General features: G+C 44.7%; 1 protein-coding gene and 1 long non-coding RNA gene across 2 annotated transcripts in view; one reads left to right on the forward strand and one right to left on the reverse strand.

Annotated features, from left to right (window-relative positions):
- Positions 1 to 13,082, forward strand: part of P2RX7 (purinergic receptor P2X 7) — a 54,275-nt gene extending 41,193 nt beyond the window's left edge. Inside the window, exons 9-13 of the mRNA XM_003832369.5 lie at positions 450 to 540; positions 2,195 to 2,260; positions 2,345 to 2,494; positions 5,397 to 5,498; positions 9,348 to 13,082. Of these exons, the coding sequence (XP_003832417.1) occupies positions 450 to 540; positions 2,195 to 2,260; positions 2,345 to 2,494; positions 5,397 to 5,498; positions 9,348 to 9,845 (907 nt within the window). The 3' untranslated portion in view covers positions 9,846 to 13,082. The remainder of the gene's footprint in view (positions 1 to 449; positions 541 to 2,194; positions 2,261 to 2,344; positions 2,495 to 5,396; positions 5,499 to 9,347) is intronic.
- Positions 1 to 23,376, reverse strand: part of LOC117975228 (uncharacterized) — a 47,740-nt gene that overhangs the window by 13,901 nt on the left and 10,463 nt on the right. The gene's annotated exons all lie outside the window — the stretch shown is intronic.

A 23,376-nucleotide genomic window follows, 5' to 3' on the forward strand; every position in this document is an offset into this window, starting at 1 on the left:
CTGTCACAGAGCCAGGGGACAGACCAGGAGGACTAGACGGGCCACTGTTTTGGCTTTTCCTTCCATAAAATACCAGCATTTTTTGCCAGATGCAGTGGCTCATGCCTGTAACCCCAGAACTTTGGGAGCCTGAGGCAGGCAAATCACTTGAGCTCAGGAGTTCGAGACCAGCCTGGGCAACATGGCAAAAGCCCGTCTCTACAAAAAATACAAAAAATTAGCCGAGCACGGTGGTGCATGCCTGTAGTCCCAGCTACCTGGGAGACTGAGGTGGGAGAATCACCTGAGCCTAGGAAGTCAAGGCTGCAGTGAGTGGTAATCCTGCTACTGCACTCCAGCCTGGGTGACAGAGTGAGACCCTGTCTCAAAAAAAAAAAAAAAAAAAAAAAACCCAAAAACCCAGCACTTTCAAAGAGATCTTATAAACACAGATCCTTTTCTTCCTACAGATACGCCAAGTACTACAAGGAAAACAATGTTGAGAAACGGACTCTGATAAAAGTCTTCGGGATCCGTTTTGACATCCTGGTTTTTGGCACCGTAAGTCTCCTTTCCCAGCTCCGGGCACCGGCATCCTATGACTGTGTCCTAATTACTGCTGTGGGGCCTCCATGGAGGGAAGGGTTTTGGTCTCAGCCTTCAGCTAGCACTGGGCATTTCGCACATGGGATAAAAGAGGAAGATGTTCTCGGGCTGCTGTCCCTGAATGAGTCATCTGACGAGTACAGGAGTGGGCCTGGAAAGCAATTCTAATATTCGGCTTTAAAAATACTCTGATACTTAACAAGAGAGAGAAAGAAATCTCTCTGCAAAATAGTTTGTAAGTAACAGAATCCAATTCAAATTGGCTTAAGGGGAAAAAAAAAGTTTTGAGTGGGCTTTTTTGGGTTCACGTAACTGAAAAAATCCAGGGGTTATTTTTAAGCTACAAGCATGGTTGGATCCAGGTGTTCAAACAACAACATCATCATCAAGAACTTGCCACCCTCCATGTCTTATATAAGTCCTCCTTGGTCTTGGCAGCCATCTCTCTATGAAGGTATCAGGCAGCACCTTCGATCTGACCAGTTTAGCAACCTCAGTGAAAAGAAAACACCTCTTTGCCAGAAGGTGCAGCAAAGGTCTCAGACAAATGTCATTGGCTCTGATTGGCCCACTATGGATGACATGCCCACTGCTGAACTAATCACTGTGACCAGGGTCATGCCATACTCCCAGTGGTTAGTGTCGAACCAGCCCTAACCTAGCCCAGGGGCCAGCAGAGAGGCCAACACCCCAGCCCCTTCAACACACACACACACACACACACACACACACACACTACATGGACTGAAAAGAAAATTGGAGTGTTGCCTTCTGAAGATGGAAGGAAAAGATGCCAGCTATGCAAAAATCAACATATCCCACGACATCCTGTCCAAGAGCATGTTATCTATGTAAGACGGTGATAAGCAGGACTAGAAGCAATAAGATATAGCTGAGAGAATGCAAAGACCACTGGGAATAAAAACCACAAGGCTGGGCCGGGCACGGTGGCTCATGCCTGTAATCCCAGCTCTTTGGGAGGCTGAGGCGGGTGGATCACGAGGTCAGGAGCTCGAGACCAGCCTGGCCAACATGGTGAAACCCTGTCTCTACTAAAAATGCAAAAAATTAGCTGGGCGTGGCAGTGGGTACTTGTAATCCCAGCTACTTGGGAGGCTGAGGCAGGAGTATCTCTTGAACCCAGGAGGCGGAGCTTGCAGTGAGCCGAGATTGCGCCACTGCACTCCAGCCTGGGCAAGAGTGCGAGACTCTGTCTCAAAAAAAAAAAAAAAAAACCCACAAGGCCACCCAGACATTCCTTCCCTCTGCTTCTGAAGTAATGTCAAACCTTTTGGAGGAGAAGCTTGTCTGAAACCCTCACCTTGTATGGAGAAATGATAGCCCTTCAGTGGGTCTCCCCTTAATGTGTGGGCCCCAGTGCTTGCTCATGTAAAACCTTTATGGGTCCAAGCACACCCTGCACGGCTGAAGCAGGATGCCTGAGAGTCAGTTTCAGTCTGCGTAGTCTCTGCCTCAGCCAGCACTTGAACGCATCTATCCAAGTCACAGCATGAGGCTCCGCTCCCTGATAGAACCAACAATTGCACGTTGAAGCAAAAGAGCGTTGCTCTGAATTTCACCTGAGTAAACTCTCCCACTCTGTTTTTAGGGAGGAAAATTTGACATTATCCAGCTGGTTGTGTACATCGGCTCAACCCTCTCCTACTTCGGTCTGGTAAGAGATTCTCTTTTCCATGCTTTAGGAAAATGGTTTGGAGAAGGAAGTGACTAACGCAGCGCTTGTCTGCATTTTCCCCAGGCCACTGTGTTCATCGACTTCCTCATCGACACTTACTCCAGTAACTGCTGTCGCTCCCATATTTATCCCTGGTGCAAGTGCTGTCAGCCCTGTGTGGTCAACGAATACTACTACAGGAAGAAGTGCGAGTCCATTGTGGAGCCAAAGCCGGTGAGGCCGCTGTGTTCACAGGACACCAAGACACGGAGAAATTCCATGAAATCACTCAGAAATGCACAAAAATTAGGCCCAAATCACAGGCTTCATCCTGTAGTGGATATGTCGCTGGGCTCTACCCCGATCAACCAACTCTCAGATAAATTTTTTGGTCTTAGAGAAGAATAGAAACAAAAATGGAGGGGCAAGATAGAGGGAAGGCAAATTTTTATGTCTAGGACTTGCCAATTTTGTCATTTATTTATTTATTTATTTATTTATTTATTTATTTATTTATTTATTTATTTTCAGATGGAATCTTGCTCTATCACCCAGGCTGGAGTGCAGTGGCATGATCTCGGCTCACTGCAGCCCCTGCCTCCCAGGTTTAAGTGATTCTCCTGCCTCAACCTCCCAAGTAGCTGGGACTACAGGGGCACACCACCACACCTGGATAATTTTTGTATTTTTAGTAGAGATGGTGTTTAGCTATGTTGGCCAGGCTGGTCTCAAACTCCTGACTTCAAATGATCCACCCACTCGGCCTCCCACAGTGCTGGGATTATAAGTGTGAGCCACTGAGCCCAGCCTGTTTTGTCATTTATTAAATTGGTATAGCCAAAAAAGAAAAAAGAAAAGAAAAATAACAACTTTGGAGAACAATTTGGCAGTGACTAATGTTTAAATGGGACATACTTTACAGCCTGGCATTTTCAGTTCTCCATACCTGCCCTGGAGAAACACTCACATGAGTACCCGCAGTACATGAGTACAAGATGTTCAAAGCAGGATTGTTTATTAAATTATCAGTAATATATGATTATTAACAGTGAAGAAATAGCATCTAACCAAATATCCAACAGGTGAATGGTGAAACTATGGTAAATCCATAGAAAGGAATACCAGGCACCAGCTTAAAAAAATGAGATAGATAATAATAATGGCAAACATTTACACAGCACTTCTAAATGCTTCATCTATTAACTCACTCAATCTTCACAACAACCTGATGTAGACAGATGCTACTATTATCTCTTTCTATATATGAGGAAATTGAGCCACAGAAAGGTTAAATAATTGGCCCAAGGCTGGGCACAGTGGCTCACGCCTATAATCCCAACACTTTGGGAGGCTGAGGCAGGCAGATCACTTGAGGTCAAGAGTTCGAGACCAGCCTGGCCAACATGGTGAAACCCCATCTCTACTAAAAATACAAAAATTAGCCAGGTGTGGTGGTGCACGCCTGAAGTCCCAGCTACTTGGGAGGCTGAGGCAGGAGAATTGCTTGAACCTGGTAGGCAGAGGTTGCAGTGAGCTGAGATCATGCCATTGCACTCCAGCCTGAGTGACAGAGGGAAACTCTGTCTCAAAAAAAAAAAAAATTATAGGACTTGACAAGAGCAGATCTCCAAGACATTTTGTTAAAAGAAAAAAAGCAAACTGTAGAACAATATATGTTATATGATATATAGGTTAAAAAAAAATCACTAGACACAGAAGCTAATCTATATATTTTCTGCATGTATATTCTATATATACAAAAGTGTACACACACACACATACATATACATATGTGTGGGTGTATATATGTACACAAAATTGTACCAGTGGCTGCTTCTGGAAAGGAGCTTAGGGTTGGGGAGTAGGAGTAGTCAAAGAGATTTTAGCGTCATCTGTATTGTTTTGATTTGATTAATTCAGACTTTATCAAGCAGGTCCTCTGCATTCAACTCCATGATTTTCCCCAAAGATAAATCTCTGGTACCTAAAAACAAAGACGATTGGCTAGACGTGGTGGCTCACGCCTGTAGTCCCAGCACTTTGGGAGGCCAAGGAGGGTGGATCACCTGAGGTCACGAGTTCAAAACCAGCCTGGCCAACATGGAGAAACCCCGTCTCTACTAAAAATACAAAAAATTAGCCAGGCATGGTGGCGCACGCCTGTAATCCCAGCTTCTCTAGAGGCTGAGGCAGGAGAATCGCTTGAACCCAGGAGGTGGAGGTTGCGGTGAGCCAGGATTGCGCCATTGCACTCCAGCCTGGGCAACAAGAGCGAAACTCCGTCTCAAAAAAAAAAAAAAAACAAAGACGATTTCTTTGTCTTTCCCTCATCCAAGAACATGATTGTCCTGTTCCAGCAGCTGATGCACAATTCACTGTCTATTGTATATGCATTCACAATTTGAAATAAAAGTTCATCTTTGCAGCTAAATGTATCACCACTTCATGGCCCAAGATGAGATGAAATTTAACAAACATGTAAATAATTTAAGTTGCAATAGTACAAATTTCTGGAGATACTGAATCTAGAGTTACTGAAATTGACAGAATACAACAAAGAAATTTTATGCAGCAATTGGGGGGTCCAGTGTAAAAACATTAAGCAGTAAGCTGTGGCTGTGTTGAATTTACAAGTTAAGATGCATGGGGTTCCACCTGGCATGGTGGCTCACTCCTGTAATCCCAGCACTTTGGTAGGCCAAGGCGGGCGGATCAACTGAGGTCAGGAGTTCAAGACCAGCCTGACCAACATGGAGAAACCCCGTCTCTACTAAAAATACAAAATTAGCTGGGCATGATGGTGCATGCCTGTAATCCCAGCTACTCAGGAGGCTGAGGCAGGAGAATCATTTGAACCTGGGAGGCGGAGGTTGCAGTGAGCCAAGATCATGCCATTGCACTCCAGCCTGGCAACAAGAGTGAACTTCAACTCAAAAAAAAAAAAAAAAAAGCATGGGGTTCCATTTCTGATTTACCTTTAGACTCAGAAATCATTAATTCTTGGTTAATGAGAGTTTCGAGCCAGCTTGTTCAATAGTCTGTCATTTGGCAAATAGGAATTACAGTTGCCTTTAGATAGGCAATTCTTGATAATTCTGTACAAAAATGGGTAAACTTTTAAACCATCTTTTCCTAGACATTAAAGTATGTGTCCTTTGTGGATGAATCCCACATTAGGATGGTGAACCAGCAGCTACTAGGGAGAAGTCTGCAAGATGTCAAGGGCCAAGAAGTCCCAGTAAGTTAAATCATTTTGTCTTTTTTTTTTTTTAAGAAAATTTACTATTAAATATAAACACATCTAGAAACTTGTACAAATTAAAACTGATGGATTTTAACAAAGTAAACATACTCATGTAACCGGCACTCAGATTAAACAATTGAAAATTACTAGCAGGAGTCCCTTTTATGTCCCCCTCCAATCACTACCCTCTCTTTCTCCTTTTTTAATTTTTAAAATTTGGCTGGGCACGGTGGCTCACACCTGCAATCCCAGCACTTTGGGAGGCCAAGGCGGGTGGATCACTTGAGGTCAGGAGTTCGAGACCAACCTGGCCAACATGGTGAAACCCCGTCTCTACTAAAAATACAAAAATTAGCCGGGTGGTTTGGTGGCACACATGTAATCCCAGCTACTCAGAAGGCTGAGGCAGGAGAATTGCTTGAACCCAGGAGGTGGAGGTTGCAGTGAGCCGAGATTGTGCCATTGCACTCCAGCCTGGGTGACAGAGCAAGACTCCGTCTCAAAAAAAAAAAAAAGAAAAAAAATGTATATTTTTAAATTACAAACGAGGTCTCACTATGTTGTCCAGGCTGATCTCAAGCAGTCCTCTCACCTCAGCTGTACCAAGCCCACCAACTGCCCTCTCTTAAAAGTAGTCATTATCCTGTTTCCAAAGATTAATTTTACTTCGGCTAGAATTTTCTAAAAACTGAATCATGTAGTATGTAAGCGGTATATACTCGGTTGAGTGTCTGGCTTCCTTTACTCAACATTATTTTTGTGAGAGTTGTTCATGACGCCATGTATAGTTCATTCTCATTGTATAATTCTGTTTTATAAATATCTAACTTATTCAGCCATCCTACTGTTGATGGACATTTGGGTAGTGTCCAGTTTGGGGCTAATGCCAATAACGCTGCTATGCTCAACATATGGCACTCTACTGGGCAGTTACCTAAGAGTGGAATTGCTGAGTCATAAGGCAGACATATGTTCGGTTTTAGGAGATACTAACAAACAGTGCTGAAAAATGGTTGTTCACATTCTCACTCTCCCCAGCAGTTCTGGTTGCTGGGCATCTTCAATTTCCTAGGGCTGAATTACCACAAACTAAGTGACTTAAAACAACAGAAATGGCCAGGCATGGTGGCTCATGCCTGTAATCTCAGCACTTTGGGAGGCTGAGGCAGGCAGATCACCTGAGGTCAGGAGTTTGAGACCAGCCTGACCAACATGGAGAAACCCCATCTCTACTAAAAATACAAAAAAATAGCCAGGCGTGGTGGCGGGCACCTGTAGTCCCAGCCACTCAGAAGGCTGAGGCAGAAGAATGGCATGAACCTGGGAGGCAGAGCTTGCAGTGAGCCAAGATTGCACCATTTTGAGAGGCCAAGGTGGGTGGATCACCTGAGGTCAGGAGTTCAGGAACAGCCTGGCCAACATGGTGAAACCCTGTCTCTATTAAAAATACAAAAATTAGCCAGGCGTGATGGTGCACACCTGTAATCCCAGCTACTTGGGACGCTGAGGTGGGAGAATTGCTTGAACCTGGGAGGCAGAGGCTGCGGTTAGCTGAGATCATGCCTCTGCACTCTAGCCTGGGCAACAGAACAAGCTCCATCTAAAAAAAAAAAAAAAGTTTTTTCTGCTCCTTTTGAAATATCAATGAGTTTTCTTCTTTTTTTCTGTTAGGTGAATTGTACTGATTGATTTTCAAATATTAAGCCAACCTTGCATTCCTGAAGTAAACTCAATTTGAATGTGTTGTACTATTCTTTGTATTTATTGCTGAATTCCATTCACTAATATTTAGGATTTTTACATCTCTTCTTGAGAAAGACTGACCAAAGTGTTTCCATTCTTGTAATGTTCTTGCTGGATTTGTGTATGAAGTGAACTACAGTCATGTGTCACTTAATGATGGGGATATGTTCTGAAAAACGCATCAGTAGCTGATTCTGTGGTTGTCTGAATATCATAGACTCTATTTACACAAACCTAAATAGAATAGCCTATTATACCTAGGTTATATGGTGTAGTCTATTGCTCCTAGGCTGCAAACCTGTACAGCATGTTACTGTATTGAATACTGTAAGCAACTGTAACAGAATGGTAAGATTTATATATCTAAATATAGAAAAGGTACAGTGAAAATATGATATAAAAGCTTAAAAATGGTACATCTGCATAGGGCACTTACCATGAATGGAGCTTGTAGGACTGAAAGTTGCTCTGGGTGAGTCAGTGAGTGAGTGGTGAGTGAATGTGAAAGCCTAGGTTGTTACCGTGCACTACAGTAGACTTCATAAACACTGTACACTTAGGCTACACTAAATTTACTTCAAAATATTTATCTTTCTTCAATAATAAATTAATCTTAGCTTACTGTGACTGTTTTACTTTATAAATTTTTAAATTTTTTAAACTCTGTACAGTGGTATAAAAATATTTTCTTTCTCACCGGGATTGGTGGCTCATGCCTGTAATCCCATCACTTTGGGAGGCCGAGGCAGGCGGATCACAAGGTCAGGAGATTGAGACCATCCTGGCCAACATGAAACCCCGTCTCTACTAAAAATACAAAAAAATAGCCAGGCATGGTGGCAGGCGCCTGTAGTCCCAGCTACTCGGGAGGCTGAGGCAGGAGAATTGCGTGAACCCAGGAGGCAGAGCTTGCAGTGAGCCAAGATCACACCACTGCACTCCAGCCTGGGTGACAGAGCAAGACTCCATCTCAAAAAAAAAAAAATTCTTTCTCTATATCCTTATTCTATATACTTTTTTCTATTTTTAACATTTTTTATTTTTATTTTTACTTTTTAAATATTTTTGTTAAAAACTAAGTCATGGCCGGGTGCAGTGGCTCACGCTTGTAATCTTAGTACTTTGGGAGGCTGAGGTGGGTGGATCACTCGAGGTCAGGAGTTCAACACCAGCCTGGCCAATATGGTGAAACTCTGTCTCTACTAAAAATATAAAAATTAGCCGGGCGTGGTGGTGCGCGCCTGTAGTCCCAGCTACTCAGGAGGCTGAGGCAGAAGAATCGCTTGAACCCCGGAGGCGGAGGTTGCAGTAAGCCAAGATCATGCCACTGCACTCCAGCCTGGGAGACAGAGCAAGACTCCATCTCAAGAAAAAAAACAACAAAAAGTACACACACACACACAAAAACCACTTCCGATAGTGCTAAGTCCTGTGAAGAATGTGGAATACCATAGTGTGATAAGGGAATCATGTGGGAGAAAAGCTGCTAGATAGGGTGGTCAGGACAAGAGGTGACATCTCAACAGAGGCCTGGCTTTTCTGAATTTCATTTTCCAAAATCTGTAAAATAGGCCAGGTGCAGTGGCTCATGCCTGTAATCCCAGCACTTTGAGAGGCTGAGGCAGGTGGATCACCTGAGGTCAGGAGTTCCAAACCAGCCTGGCCAACATGTTGAAATCCTGTTTCTACTAGAAATACGAAAGAATTAGCTGGGCATGGTGGTGTGCACCTGTAACCCCAGCTACTTAGGAGGCTAAGGCATGAAAATTGTCTGAACCTGGGAGGTGGAAGTTGCAGTGAGCCGAGATCACACCACTGTGCTCCAGCCTATGCGACAGAGTGAGACCCTCTCTAAAAAAAAAAAAAAAAAAAAAAATCTGTAAAATAAAGACAAGGATACATTATCTTACAAGCGTCTTCAAAGGCCTGAATGAGGCAATGCTTACAGAACACATGCATGGTCCTGATATCTACACCTAATAAATGACGGCTACTATAAATCATGTAATATTAAATGTAACTTTATGAGTTAATAAAATTAAAGAACCTAGAACCTGAGGGCTTGTCATGGCTAATAGGTTTGGAAACTTGCTTTTTCAGAGACCTGCGATGGACTTCACAGATTTGTCCAGGCTGCCCCTGGCCCTCCATGACACACCCCCGATTCCTGGACAACCAGAGGAGATACAGCTGCTTAGAAAGGAGGCGACTCCTAGATCCAGGGATAGCCCCGTCTGGTGCCAATGTGGAAGCTGCTTCCCATCCCAACTCCCTGAGAGCCACAGGTGCCTGGAGGAGCTGTGCTGCCGGAAAAAGCCGGGGGCCTGCATCACCACCTCAGAGCTGTTCAGGAAGCTGGTCCTGTCCAGACACGTCCTGCAGTTCCTCCTGCTCTACCAGGAGCCCTTGCTGGCGCTGGATGTGGATTCCACCAACAGCCGGCTGCGGCACTGTGCCTACAGGTGCTATGCCACCTGGCGCTTCGGCTCCCAGGACATGGCTGACTTTGCCATCCTGCCCAGCTGCTGCCGCTGGAGGATCCGGAAAGAGTTTCCCAAGAGTGAAGGGCAGTACAGTGGCTTCAAGAGTCCTTACTGAAGCCAGGCACCGTGGCTCACGTCTGTAATCCCAGCGCTTTGGGAGGCCGAGGCAGGCAGATCACCTGAGGTCGGGAGTTGGAGACCCGCCTGGCTAACAAGGCGAAATCCTGTCTGTACTAAAAATACAAAACTCAGCCAGACATGGTGGCATGCACCTGCAATCCCAGCTACTTGGGAGGCTGAGGCACAAGAATCACTTGAACCCGGGAGGCGGAGGTTGTAGTGAGCCCAGATTGTGCCACCGCACTCCAGCCTGGGAGGCACAGCAAACTGTCTCAAAAAAAAAAAAAAAAAAGTCCTTACCGATAGCAGGGGCCGCAGTAGCCATGTTAACATGACATTTACCAGCAACTTGAACTTCACCTGCAAAACTCTGTGGCCACATTTTCAGCCAAAGGGAAATATGCTTTCATCTTCTATAGCTCTCTGTGTCTGAGAGCAAAGTGACCTGGTTAAACAAACCAGAATCCCTCTGCATGGACTGAGAGCAAAGAAATTGAGATGTAAGTCTCAACTCTGTCCCCAGGAAGTTGTGTGACCCTAGGCCTCTCACCTCTGTGCCTCTGTCTCCTCATTGCCCAACTACTATCTCAGAGATATTGTGAGGACAAATTGAGACAGTGCACATGAACTGTCTTTTAATGTGTAAAGATCTACATGAATGCAAAACATTTCATTATGAGGTCAGACTAGGATAATGTCCAACTAAAAACAAACCCTTTTCATCCTGGCTGGAGAATGTGGAGAACTAAAGGTGGCCACAAATTCTTTGACACTCAAGTCCCCCAAGACCTAAGGGTTTTATCTCCTCCCCTTGAATATGGGTGGCTCTGATTGCTTTATCCAAAAGTGGAAGTGACATTGTGTCAGTTTCAGATCCTGATCTTAAGAGGCTGACAGCTTCTACTTGCTGTCCCTTGGAACTCTTGCTATCGGGGAAGCCAGACGCCATTTAAAAGTCTGCCTATCCTGGCCAGGTGTGGTGGCTCACACCTGTAATCCCAGCACTTTGGGAGACCAAGGCGGGCGGATCACTTAAAGTCAGGAGTCCAAGACCAGACTCGCCAACATGGTGAAACCGTATCTCTAATAAAAATACAAAAATTAGCTGGGCATGGTGCGGGCACCTGTAGTCCTAGCTATCAAGAGGCTGAGACAGGAGAAACACTTGAACCTGGGAAGTGGAGGTTGCATTGAGCTGAGATCGTGCCACTGCACTCCAGGCTGGGTGACAGAGCGAGACTCCATCTCAAAAAAAAAAAAAGGAAAAAAAAATGTCTGCCTATCCTGAGACTGCCCTGCTGTGAGGAAGCCCAAGCAGTCACGTGGACAGTGCCTGACCAGCCCCAGCTTTCAAGCCATCCAAGCCCAGTCACCAAACATGAGAGAGAAGAAGCCTTCAGGTGATTCTGGACTCCACTAACATATGACTGATACCGCATGATACATCCCAAGTGAGAACTGCCCCATAAATCCAGAAAACCACATTGCTATCTTAAGTCCCTACGTTTTGGGCTTATTTGTTCCACAGCAACAGGTAACTGGAACAGAGGGCAAGCCTGACGAATGGGCACACAGATTCAGCCCATACCTTCCCTGGTTCTAATGTTCTCAGGGAGCCCGGACCAACCCTGGGAGCCTCAGGAACTTAGGTTTCCACTGGACAGTTCTAGAAGGGCTAGAGACCAAATCAGGTAACTCACCAGACCAGCCTTGGAATCTATCGAATCTAACTGCTGAGCTACCCAATGCATTCCAATCCTCATCACAATTATTTGACTGAAGGCCGGGCGCGGTGGCTCACGCCTGTAATCCCAGCACTTTGGGAGGCTGAGGCGGGTGGATCACCTGAGGTCAGGAGTTCGAGACCAGCCTGGCCAACATGGTGAGACCCTGTCTCTACTAAGAATACAAAACTTAGGTGGGTGTGGTGGTGGGCGCCTGTAATCCCAGCTACTTGGGAGGCTGAGGCAGGAGAATCTCTTGAACCTGGAAGGTGGAGGTTGCAATAAGCCGAGATAGTGCCACTGCACTCCAGCCTAGATAACAGAGCAAGACTCTGTCTCAAAAAACAACAACAACAACAACAAAACAATTCTATGACTGAAAGTGACTAAAAAGCTGGCTTTATGCCATTAACACTCTGTACTTTGCAGCCAATCAGAACTGACGCAGTCTGGGTGCTAGCTGCTTCAAAAGCAACCCACACCACACTTTTACCATTTCCATACATCAACTGCTGAGAATATGAAAATGCACAGTGACAGGTTTTAGGATCCTGCTTCAGGATTTCCTTTTCCTGGTTTGGTCACTAGAGTTGGCTATTTATCTGTTTCTAAACAATAGCTATTTTATCGAATAGTTTAGAGACCACTATTAAATATTGTGACTGATGAAGGATCTGTGAATTTTTTTATACATGTTCTAAGAGTTACCATTTTGATACCTTTTAAAAACCAGCAGCTTTCTACTATATTCATGTAAAACAGCATGAATAAAACTGTTTTTTGATACAGGGTTTTATTTGGCTTTAAACTCAGGAACCAAGTTAATTATGCCAGATCGAACTTTGATTTTTACTACCTTTTCAAAGATATTTTAAAAAGTGGATTACTATATATGATTTCTTTGGAGCTTACATTTCTTTACTTCACGAATTCTATGTCACTGTTACAAGTTTCCATTCTGATGGCTTCTGGGCCTTTGTACCTTTGTTTTTGGTGCCTTATTCCTAGTATGTTTCTATCACCTTAATGAGGCCGCAGATGGAGTCAGAATGTGAAATTACAAATAATCACTGGATCCATCTACTGTTTTCCATCACCTTCCCCACTGATGCTCTGGGCGAGAGAGTGATGTGTCACTTCAACTGTGTGTAATATGTCAGACACGTCCTACAATAACAGGCATCATATTTGTATTATTTTTAGTTTACTGTAGAAAATAATGTCACCGCCAAAGGTGATGAGAGTCACGTTTTGTAGGATCTGTTTTCTTATACTTAAAGACAGACTTCTGCTACGGTAATTGCCAGTATTCATGGCTTCCTTTCTGTGTCAGAAGAGAAGGGATCTGCTTTCCCTTGGCTGATTTCACATAGCATTGGTAATAGACGTGCATTTCTCTTTCTAAAGGGGAGTAACTTTTTAAACCCTTCCTGATTTTAGCCTGGCAATGTAAGTGTCCTTAATGTGACTGTTTTGATAATTAAAAAAAGGTATATAATTTATTTAAATCTTCATTTCCTTTCTTTTCAGAAGGTCCCCAAATCACAGTTAACTCATTCATTGACGCATTCATTCAACAACTATTCAATGAGGCACTCTCTAGAGACCAAGGATAAATAAGGTAGCCAGTCTCATAGAGATATGAGGAGATGGAAATTAATCAAATAATTCAAGCAAATGGCATCTTGCAACTTGTGCTGAGTATAATGGTGAAAAGGCAAATGATGGCATGAGAACTTATAGTAGGGAAATTTGGCCTATTTGGGGAGATCAGCCTACCTGAGGAAGGAATATTTTAGCTAAAATCTGAAGGATGAGTATTACTTAACTAGTGAATGTGGGAGGAAAGAGCATTCTAGGCAGAGAACAGTATGTGCAAAGGTCCTGGGGCAGGAAAAGCACAGCAGGTTTATAGAACTTAAAGGAGAACTGTATGACTGTGCCATAAACAGTACAGGGAAGTAAGGCATGAGTCACAGTTGGACAAGCAGGCAGGGGCTAGGCTGCCTGGAGCCTGTGGGCCACAGTAGAGTTTGTCTGTATCCTAAGACCTAAGCCACATAAGGGTTCTAAGCAGGAACCTGGTAAGATCACATTTAATTTTAATTTTTTTATTTTTATTTTTATTTTTGAGATGGAGTCTTGCTTTGTTGCCCAGGCTGGAGTGCAGTGGCTCAACCTCAGCTCACTGCAACCTCTGCCTCCTGGGTTCAAGCGATTCTCCTGTCTCAGCCTCCCAAGTATCTGGGATTACAGGCGCCTGCCACCACACCCGGCTAATTTTTGTATTTTTAGTAGAGACAGGGTTTCTCCATGTTGGCTAAGCTGGTCTGGAATGCCTGACCTCAAGTGATCCACTGGCCTCAGCCTCCCACAGTGCTGGAATTACAAGTGTAAGCCACCACACCCAGCCATATTAATTTATTTTATTTTATTTTATTTTATTTTATTTTATTTTATTTATGTTGAGACAGAGTTTCACTCTTGTTGCCTAGGCTGGAGTGCAATGCTACTATCTCAGCTCACTGCAACCTCTACCTCCTGGGTTCAATCAATTCTCCTGCCTCAGCCTCCTGAGTAGCCAGGATTACATGTGTGCCACCATCACTCCTGGCTAATTTTTGTATTTTTAGTAGAGACGGAGTTTCTCCATGTTGGTCAGACTGGTGCCGAATGCCTGACCTCAAGTGATTCACCAGCCTCGGCCTCCCAAAGTGCTGGGATTACAGGAGTACGCCACAGCGCCCAGCCACCAAATTAATTTTTAAAGATCACCGTGATCGCTGTGTGGAAAATGAGCTGGGAGTGGTGGTGGATACAGTTTTTGTTTTTGTTTCAGTCTTTCCCTACTCCATAAAACATTTGCGCTATATATGCGGCCAAATGGAATGTTTCTCTTTTCTCCCCTCCTCTTCCTCTTGGGAAGTCACCAAAAAAAAAAAAAAAAAGAAAAAAAGAAAACAAATCAGCAGCAAGAGAAAAGGACGAAAAGCTGTGGTGGCCTTGAATTTTGGAATGGCCCCTGTCCCAAGCTGGCAGGGATGAGGCTGTGTGTTGAGCTTCAGATCACAGGAAGGAGTGCACCAAATCAGGAGATGAAGGGCAGTCAGCAGGACCCACTGGGTACCCACCCTGCGGTGTAAGTCCTAAAATTAAGCTCTAATATGAGGTGCTGCCTTGACATCAGGTGAAATCAGGAGTGCCTCACCCCAAGTTTCTCTCCCAGTCCTCCCTTGGCAAAGGGCGCCCAGTGAAACAGTCTTCCTTATCAAAAAGACCAGATGCAGTTCCTGCTAATCCCTGAGCGGCAGGTGTGAGTCTCCTGCCAACCCATGGAGTTGTCCAAATGAGCCAGTCACATCCTCCGGGGAACCAGGGCCTCCTCACCCTCTTGGTGCTACAAAGCCTGCCCCGCACTGGCCCTGGTTGTTCACTCTGTTTCTGTGTGGCCCTGCACAGCATGTGGGGTCTTCCTCCCCGAGCTGTGAGTGTGTGTGACCAAAAACTGCTGCCAATCTCATTTGCCCAGTGTTGGGTGTCATGTGTTCAGCTACCGCCATAACCCTGGGGTGGGAACTGGGAATCCCTCCCTCACCACTGAGGTAAAGAGGTTATTAAAACATCCCTAATTCAGCTGGGTGCGGTGACTCACGCCTGTAATCCCAGCCCTTTGGGAGGCTGAGGTGGGTGGATCACCTGAGGTCAGGAGTTCGAGACCAGCCTGGCCAACATGGTGAAACCGTGTTTCTACTAAAAATACAAAAAATAAGCCGGGCGTGGTGGCGGGCGCCTGTAATCCCAGCTACTTGGGAGGCTGAAGCAGGAGAATTGCTTGAACCCGGGAGGCAGAGGTTGCAGTGAGCCACGATCACACCATTGCACTCCAGCCTGGGCAACAAGAGCGAAACTCCATCTCAAAAAAAAAAAACACCCTAATTCCAGGCCAACCAGCAGCCCTAAAAAATTAATCTTCGTTTGGCTTCTACCAAAAGTCATGGTCTACACAAAGCCCTGCCTACTAGAGGCAATAAGGAACCATGACCACCACCCCCATTTATTCAAATTACCCACCGGAATGCACCAAGTGGGGTTTCACCCTCTGCTGCTTGTATGTTTCTCAACCCATGTTCTAATCCCATGCAGTCGTCATTCAGGAATCCCTGAGGATCCCCTGACTCTACTTCTCTTTTTTGAATAGATTAGAAATTCCTATCTTCTTTCACTTTTACTGTGACTTTTCAGCTTCCTGTTTTCCATTCCTGAGGGCTATGAATCATATTTCCAAAATAAAGGATGATCTATGGAGAGGATTTTGCATTTCCAACATCCTTAGCTAACTTTAATGAATTATCATGGTCACATGATCCTAAGGCTTCAGGAATCGGAGGAAGTGGCTGACACTGACTTACCATTTTAACCAAACAATCACCGCACTTAAGCTTGGATAAGGGTCAACTAAAACTAACAGGGCTCTTATGCAAGCCCTTCCAGTCTGGTAAGTTATGAGTATTTATGTTTTATTTCCCCCCAAAAACAATAAGACCCTCAGAGGCAAGGAACTCATCTTGGTTTTTGTCCCTTACACACCTATCTCAGCCCAGTGGTATGATGGGCACTGGAAACAAACCACCTGGTTCAAATCCTGGCTTGGTCACTTATTGGCCAAGTGGCCTGATATGGTTTGGCTGTGTCCCCACCCAAATCTCATCTTGAATTGTTAGCTCCCATAATTCCCATGTGTTGTGGGAGGGACCTGGTGGGAGAGAATTGAATCATGGGGGCGGTTTCCCCCATATTGTTCTCGTGGTAGTGAATCTGTCTCACGAGATCTGAGGGTTTTATAAGGGGTTTCTCCTCTTGCTTGGCTCTTTCTTGTTTTGCCTGCCACCATGTAAGATGTGGCTTTGCTCCTCCTTGCCTTTGTCATGATTGTAAGGCCTCCCCAGCCCTCCCCAGGCGACACATTGGAACTGTGAGTCAATTAAACCTTTCCTATATAAATTATCCAGTCTTTGGTATGTCTTTATTAGCAGCGTGAGAACAGACTAATACATGGCTTTGGGCAGCTTCTCATGTCTAGCCATGGTAGCTATTCTTATGATTTGGATGGTGCCCAAGCATTGCTCTTGAGCTCCAGGCCCATATATTTAACCACCTCCAGATATTCTATACTTAAATGGTTTAGAGGCAATTCAAACAGCTACAAAAGACAAATCATGATCTCAGTTCACCCCACCCACATGTGACTTCCAGAGCTCCCAAGATCAGCCAGTAGCACCACCTGCCATCAGTTCAACTTCCCAAGCCAGAAATTCAAAGGATACCTTGATGTCTCCCTTCTCCTTCCCCATTCTGTCCAATCTCATCTGTTCATTCAGCAAACACTTACTGAGCACCCCAGCACTGTACAGGAGCTAGGGATGAACAGGTGAATAAGACAGGCTCTTTGGGAGGGTAGGTGCAGTGGGGCAGACAGGCAATCACGGTGAAAAGAAATGCAGTGAGGACAGCTTGGGATACAGAGTTTGAAAGAAACAAGCAGGATGCTGTGATAGGAGCAAGGGAGTTACTTCTGACAAGGGGCAGGGATAGTGTCTCCAAGGAAGTGACATTTACACTAGATCTGAATATCGAGAAGGAGCCAGCTGTAATGAGTTGAAAGAAGAGCATTCCAGGAAGAGGGACGGAAAACATAAAGCTGAGGGGTGAGAGAGAAATAAGAGTGTTCCAGAGCCTGGTGCAGGAGCACACACATGTAGTCCCAGCGACGAGAGATCATCCCTTAAGCCCAGGAGTTTGAGGCCAGCCTGGGTAACATAGTAATAATCTATCTCAAAAAGAAAAAAAAAGAAAGAAAAGAAAAGAAATGAGTGTGCTCCAGGACCTGTCAGATGGCCAGTGCAACTATGCGGTGAGAGACACAGTCTTGCTTGTTTTCTTACTGCCTCCTAAACTGGGTGGTTCCATCTCACTGAAACAGACGCTCAAAGAAAGGCGAAATTCACACAGGCAAGCACAGCCTTGGGAGGGTTATGAAGCTGGTGAGATGTAAGCGGGCCCTCACTGGAGGAAGGGGCTGAAAACAGCGGGATGAGAGGAGGCATTCCCAACAGGACCAGCGGCACAAGCCAGGCCCAGAAACAAGTGACTATCATAGTGGAGGGAGATTAAATGGGACTGATTTGGGGAAACCTTCAAAAAGAAAAAAAGGCTGAGATGTTTGAACCAGTTGCAAAGTTAAGATGGAGCCGTTCTTGGGGCTGACAGAGGACATGAGAAAAGCAGTGACTTAAGAACATCCCAGCCGGGTGCAGTGGCTCACGCCTGTAATCTCAGCACTTTGGGAGGCCGAGGCGGGCGGTTCATGAGATCAGCAAATGGAGACCATCCTGGCTTACACGGTGAAACCCCGTCTCTACTAAAAATACAAAAAATTAGCCAGGAGTGGTGGCATGCACCTATAGTCCCAGCTACTCGGGAGGCTGAGGCAGGAGAATCGCTTGAACCTGGGAGGCAGAGGTTGCAGTGAGCCAAGATCGCTCCACTGCACTCCAGCCTGGGTGACAGAGCGAGACTCCTTCTCAAAAATTAAAAAAAAAAAATCCCTCAGACCGACATGAGGACATGGGATGGGAGGGGAAGCCTGGGGAAGTGACATCATTTAGAAGTCAGCTGGGATTATATAGGAGTGACTCAGTAAGCCACCTGTGCTACTGAATTGGTGGTGGTGATAGAAAGAAAAGGAAGATATATATATAATACATATATATACATATATATAATACATATATATAATATATATATAATACATATATATACATATATATAATACATATATATAATATATATATAATACATATATATACATATATATTATACATATATATAATACACATATATATAATACATATATATATGGGGGGTTTTGTTTTTTTTTTTTTTTTTGGTTGTTGTTGTTTTTGTTTTTGTTCTGTAGAGATACAGTCTCCCTATGTTGCCCAGGCTGGCCTTAAACTCCTGGCCTCAAGCAATCCTCCCGCCTGGGCCTCTCAAAGCTCTGGGATTATAGGTGTGAGCCACCACCCCCAGCCTGGTTAAATGAATTTTTAAAAATTCCTCTGAGTCCAACAGGAGGAGATTGGTTAAGTAAATTATGGCACAGTCATATAACAGAAGGGTATGCAGCTATTTTAAATGATGCCATAGCAAGATAGTTAATGGGCCAGGCACGGTGGCTCACGCCTGTAATCCCAGTACTTTGGGAGGCCGAGGCGGGTGGATCACGAGGTCAGGAGTTCGAAACCAGCCTGGCCATGTGGTGAAAGCCCGTCTCTACTAAAAATACAAAAACCAGCTGGGTGTGGTGGTACGCGCCTGTAGTCCCAGCTGCTCAGGAGGCTGAGGCAGGAGAATCACTTGAAGTCGGGAGGCAGAGGTTGCAGTGAGCCGAGATCATGCCACTCACTGCACACCAGCCTGGGCGACACAGCAGGACTCCATCTCAAAAAAAAAAAGAAAGAAAATCCGATTGATAAAAATCTACATTTACAAAAAAAGTAAATGGGAGGGGCGAGAGTAATTTTTCTTTACAAAGGAGTTCATAAGAAGATAAGATTCCTTCAAGAACATCTGAATGAAATTGTAAGAACTGAGTCTTCCTTTTCAGGAGCTTGTCTATGGAAGAGGCAGAGGGATGCGCAGACCCTGGCTGTGAGAACACTTTAGAACTCTTCTTCGTTTCCTTATTTGCAAAAGAAAAGGATTAGGCTAAGCATGCTCTCTAAGGTACTTTTAAATTTTTTATTTTTTTATTTATTTGATTTTTTTGGAGACAAGGTCTCACTCTGTCACCCAGGCTGGAGTGCAGTGGCATGAACACAGTTCACTGTAGCCTCAATCTTCTGGGCTCGACTGATCCTCCTGCCTCAGCCTCCCAAGTAGCTGGGACTACAGGCACATGCCACCATGCCTGGCTAATTTTTTATGTTTTGTAGAGATGAGGTCTCACCATGTTGCACAGGCTGGTCTCAAACTCCCAGGCTCAAATAATCCTCCTGACTTGGCCTCCCAAAGTGCTGGGATTACAGGCATGAGCCACCACACCCAGCCTGTAAGGTACTTTTAATCTCAAAATGTGAGGATGGGACGGGCACGGTGGCTCACACTTGTAATCCCAGCACCTTGGGAGGCCGAGCTGGGTGGATCACGAAGTCAGGAGTTAAAGACCAGCCTGACCAACATGGTGAAACCCCATTTCTACTAAAAATACAAAAATGAGCCGGGCGTGGAGGCGGGCGCCTGTAATCCCAGCATCTCTGGAGGCTGAGGCAAGAAGAATTGCCTGAACCCGGGAGGCTGAGGTTGCAGTGAACCAAGATCACGCCAGCCTAGGTGACAGAGCGAGACTGTCTCAAAAAAAAAAAAAAGTAATAATGATAATAATCTCAAAATGCTCTCTCCATTGTATAAGATGAGACCAATTTGTACCTGACAAGTGCTTGGCAAACCACCCGTAGGTGTCAGTGAATGTACTGCATTAGCTAAGGCTGAAGTCCATACTCTGGCCTCGAAGGCCCTACTCGATCTGGCCTCTGACTGTCTCTCAAGGGGTTAGCTCACATCACTCTCCTCCTTGCCCACTATGCTCCATTCATATTGACTTTCCTTCTGTTCCTGGAACATATCAAGCTCATTCCTACCTCAGGGACTCTGCACCTGCTATTCCCTTTGCCTAGAATACTTTCTCCTAGGAAAAGTATTCAGAGAGCTGGCTCCTTCCTGACATCCAGATCTCAGCTCAGATGGACTTCCTCAGAAAGGGCCTCACTCAAGCTATCAGATATAGAAGGTACATTCTTTTTTTTTTTTTTTTTTTTTGAGATGGAGTCTCACTCTTTCACCCAGGCTGGAGTGCAGTGGCACGATCTCGGCTTACTGCAACTTCTGCCTCCCAGGTTTAAGCAATTCTCCTGCCTCAGCCTCCCAAATAGCTGGGATTACAGGCGCCCGCCACTGTGTCCGGCTAATTTTTGTATTTTTAGTAGAGACGGGGTTTCACCATGTTGGCCAGGCTGGTCTCGAACTCCTGACCTCAGGTGATCTGCCCGCCTTGGCCTCCCAAAGTGCTGGGATTACAGGCATGAGCCACCGTGCCTGGCCCATACATTCTTTTTTAGGATGCACAAGGAAGGGTTATAACAACAGATATGCATTAGATCATGTATTTTCCTCAATACATTCCCAACAGCAATATGATACAGACCAGGTTCTCTAACCACATTTCAAGGAAATTAGAAATTCATTTTCTTTTTTTTCTTTTTTTTTTTTTCATTTGAGACAGAGTCTCGCTCTGTCGCCTGGGCTGGAGTGCAGTGGTGCAATCTCGGCTTGCTGAAACCTCCACCTCCCGGGTTCAAGCAATTCTCCCTATCTCAGCCTCCCGAGTAGCTGGGATTACAGACGCCTGCCACCATGCCCGGCTAATTTTTGTATTTTTAGTAGAGACAGGGTTTCGCCATGTTGGCCAGGCTGGACTCGAACTCTTGACCTTAGGTGATCTGCCTGCCTCAGCTTTCCAAAGTGTTGGGATTACAAGCGTGAGCCACCACGCCAGCCAGAAATTAATTTTTAAAAGGTAGATTTTTAAAATATTTGGAAGCTGATTGAAATATTGTAAGAAATATTGCTAAATGACTCAATAGAACTGGATAATGAATGTAATATATGTCAAAATCGGTGGCACACAGCTAAAGCAGAACTTTATTTTTTATATTTATATTATTATTATTTTTATTTTTATTTTATTTATTTATTTTTGAGACGGAGTCTCGCTCTGTTGCCCAGGCTGGAGTGCAGTGGCGCGATCTTGGCTGACTGCAAGCTCCACCTCCCGGGTTCACACTATTTTTTTATTATTATTATTATTATTATCATTATTATTATTATTTGAGCTGTAGTCTCACTCTGTCGTGCAGACTGGAGTACAGTGGCGTGATCTTGGCTCACTGCAAACTCCGCCTCCCAGGTTCAAGTGATTCTCCTGCCTCAGCCTCCCAAGTAACTGGGATTACAGGTGTGCACCACCACACGCAGATAATTTTTGTATTTTCGTAGAGATGGGGTTTCGCCATGTTGGCCAGTCTGTTCTCGAACTCCTGGCCTCAAGAAATCTGCCCTCCTCAGCCTCCCAAAGTGCTGGGACTACCGGCATGAGCCACTGCGCCTGGCCAAATGGCAGATTTTGTCCAAATGGAAGGCTAAGGCTGACCCTAACGCTAACCCTAACCTTAGCCCTAATGCTAACCCTAATTGGGTTAGGGTAAAATGACTAAAGGCAAGAGATAAGCATTCTGGATATTTCTTAGGGCAGGAAAGAAGCAACTTTTATCCTCCACTGACCCAAAGAAATTGACTGTACTTTGTCCCCCACTTCCCACTCAATTTCCTACTTTGATGCCCATTCCCCCTCCCCTTGTCCATCCCAAGCTTCACTCTGGAGACAGTAGCTAAACCTGTGCTAGTTAAACTTGACCCAGATCTGTTAGAAAAGAAGGGGCTATTGCAAGAAGCAGGGCGGCTTCAAAGAAAGCCAAAAGAAACTAACTGTACTGAGTCACCCCACTTCCCTCTCAATTTCCTATTGCCCAGAGAATGGAACTCATGAGATAGAAAAACGAGAAAAAGGGAAGCAAGTGAAGAAAGGGATAGGGCGCTACTCTCCACAAACACTTCCTGTTGGCTGTGCTGACATCACTGCATGCCATGTATCTCATGACTCGGTGTGTAGCTCACACACCTAACGCCTTAGACAACAAGAGCGAAAATCCATCTCAAAAATAAATAAATAAATAAATAAATAATAATTGGGAAAATCTCAACAGAACATTTTGTGATTCTTATGTGGACTTAAAGGTTATTCTTATCAACCTCTAAAACAACTGAAAATGCAAAATGTTATAACACGTTGATAGTTTTGGAATCTGAGGAGTCCTGCTTTCCTTCCTTCCCTCTTAGCGACCAATTATTATCTTTTATTTTATTTTATTTTTTTAGACGGAGTCTCGCTCTGTTGCCCAGGCTGCAGTGCAGCAGCACAATCTCGGCTCACTGCAACCTCTGCCTCCCGGGTTCAAGCAATTCTCCTGCCTCAGCCTCCTGAGTAGCTGGGATTACAGGCACCCACGACCATTCCCAGCTAATTTTTGTATTGTAGAGACAGGGTTTCACCATGTTGGTCAGGCTGGTCTCGAACTCCTGACCTCGTGATCTGCCCACCTCAGCCTCCCAAAGTTCTGGGATTACAGGCATGAGCCACCCCACCTGGCTATCTTTTTTTAAATTATTTTTTAGAGACATAGTCTCACCATGTTGCCCAGACTGGCTTTGAACTCCTGGGCTCAAGTCTCCTGAGTAGCTGGGACTATAGGCTATGAACTATTATCTTATGGAGGATAAAGGGAGGCATAATGAACCAGAAAAATTTGCAAGGAGACCTCCAGAATGTTTTATCAGACACAAATGAGTTTGAGCTTTTACTCAACTATAAAATGGGATTCTGAGTATCACTCATGTGAAGGTGGTTTTCAAAAGATAAAATGCTGTTCAGAGCCAAAGAAACGTGCATTCTTGTTGTGTCAGATTTAGATCTGCTGGAGAATGCTTATTTAGCTAATAATCCAGTAATTGTTGAGGGATGGGAAAGACTCAACACTGTGTGTTTCAGAAAACCTGTCTTCACCAGAGAAAAAAGCAGACGGGTCTTCACAATGAGACAAGTTATAGAAAAGGCACACTTTGTTATTT

The sequence above is a fragment of the Pan paniscus genome, chromosome 10, assembly GCF_029289425.2.
Source record: "Pan paniscus chromosome 10, NHGRI_mPanPan1-v2.0_pri, whole genome shotgun sequence".
NCBI classification, from domain to species: Eukaryota; Metazoa; Chordata; class Mammalia; order Primates; family Hominidae; genus Pan; species Pan paniscus.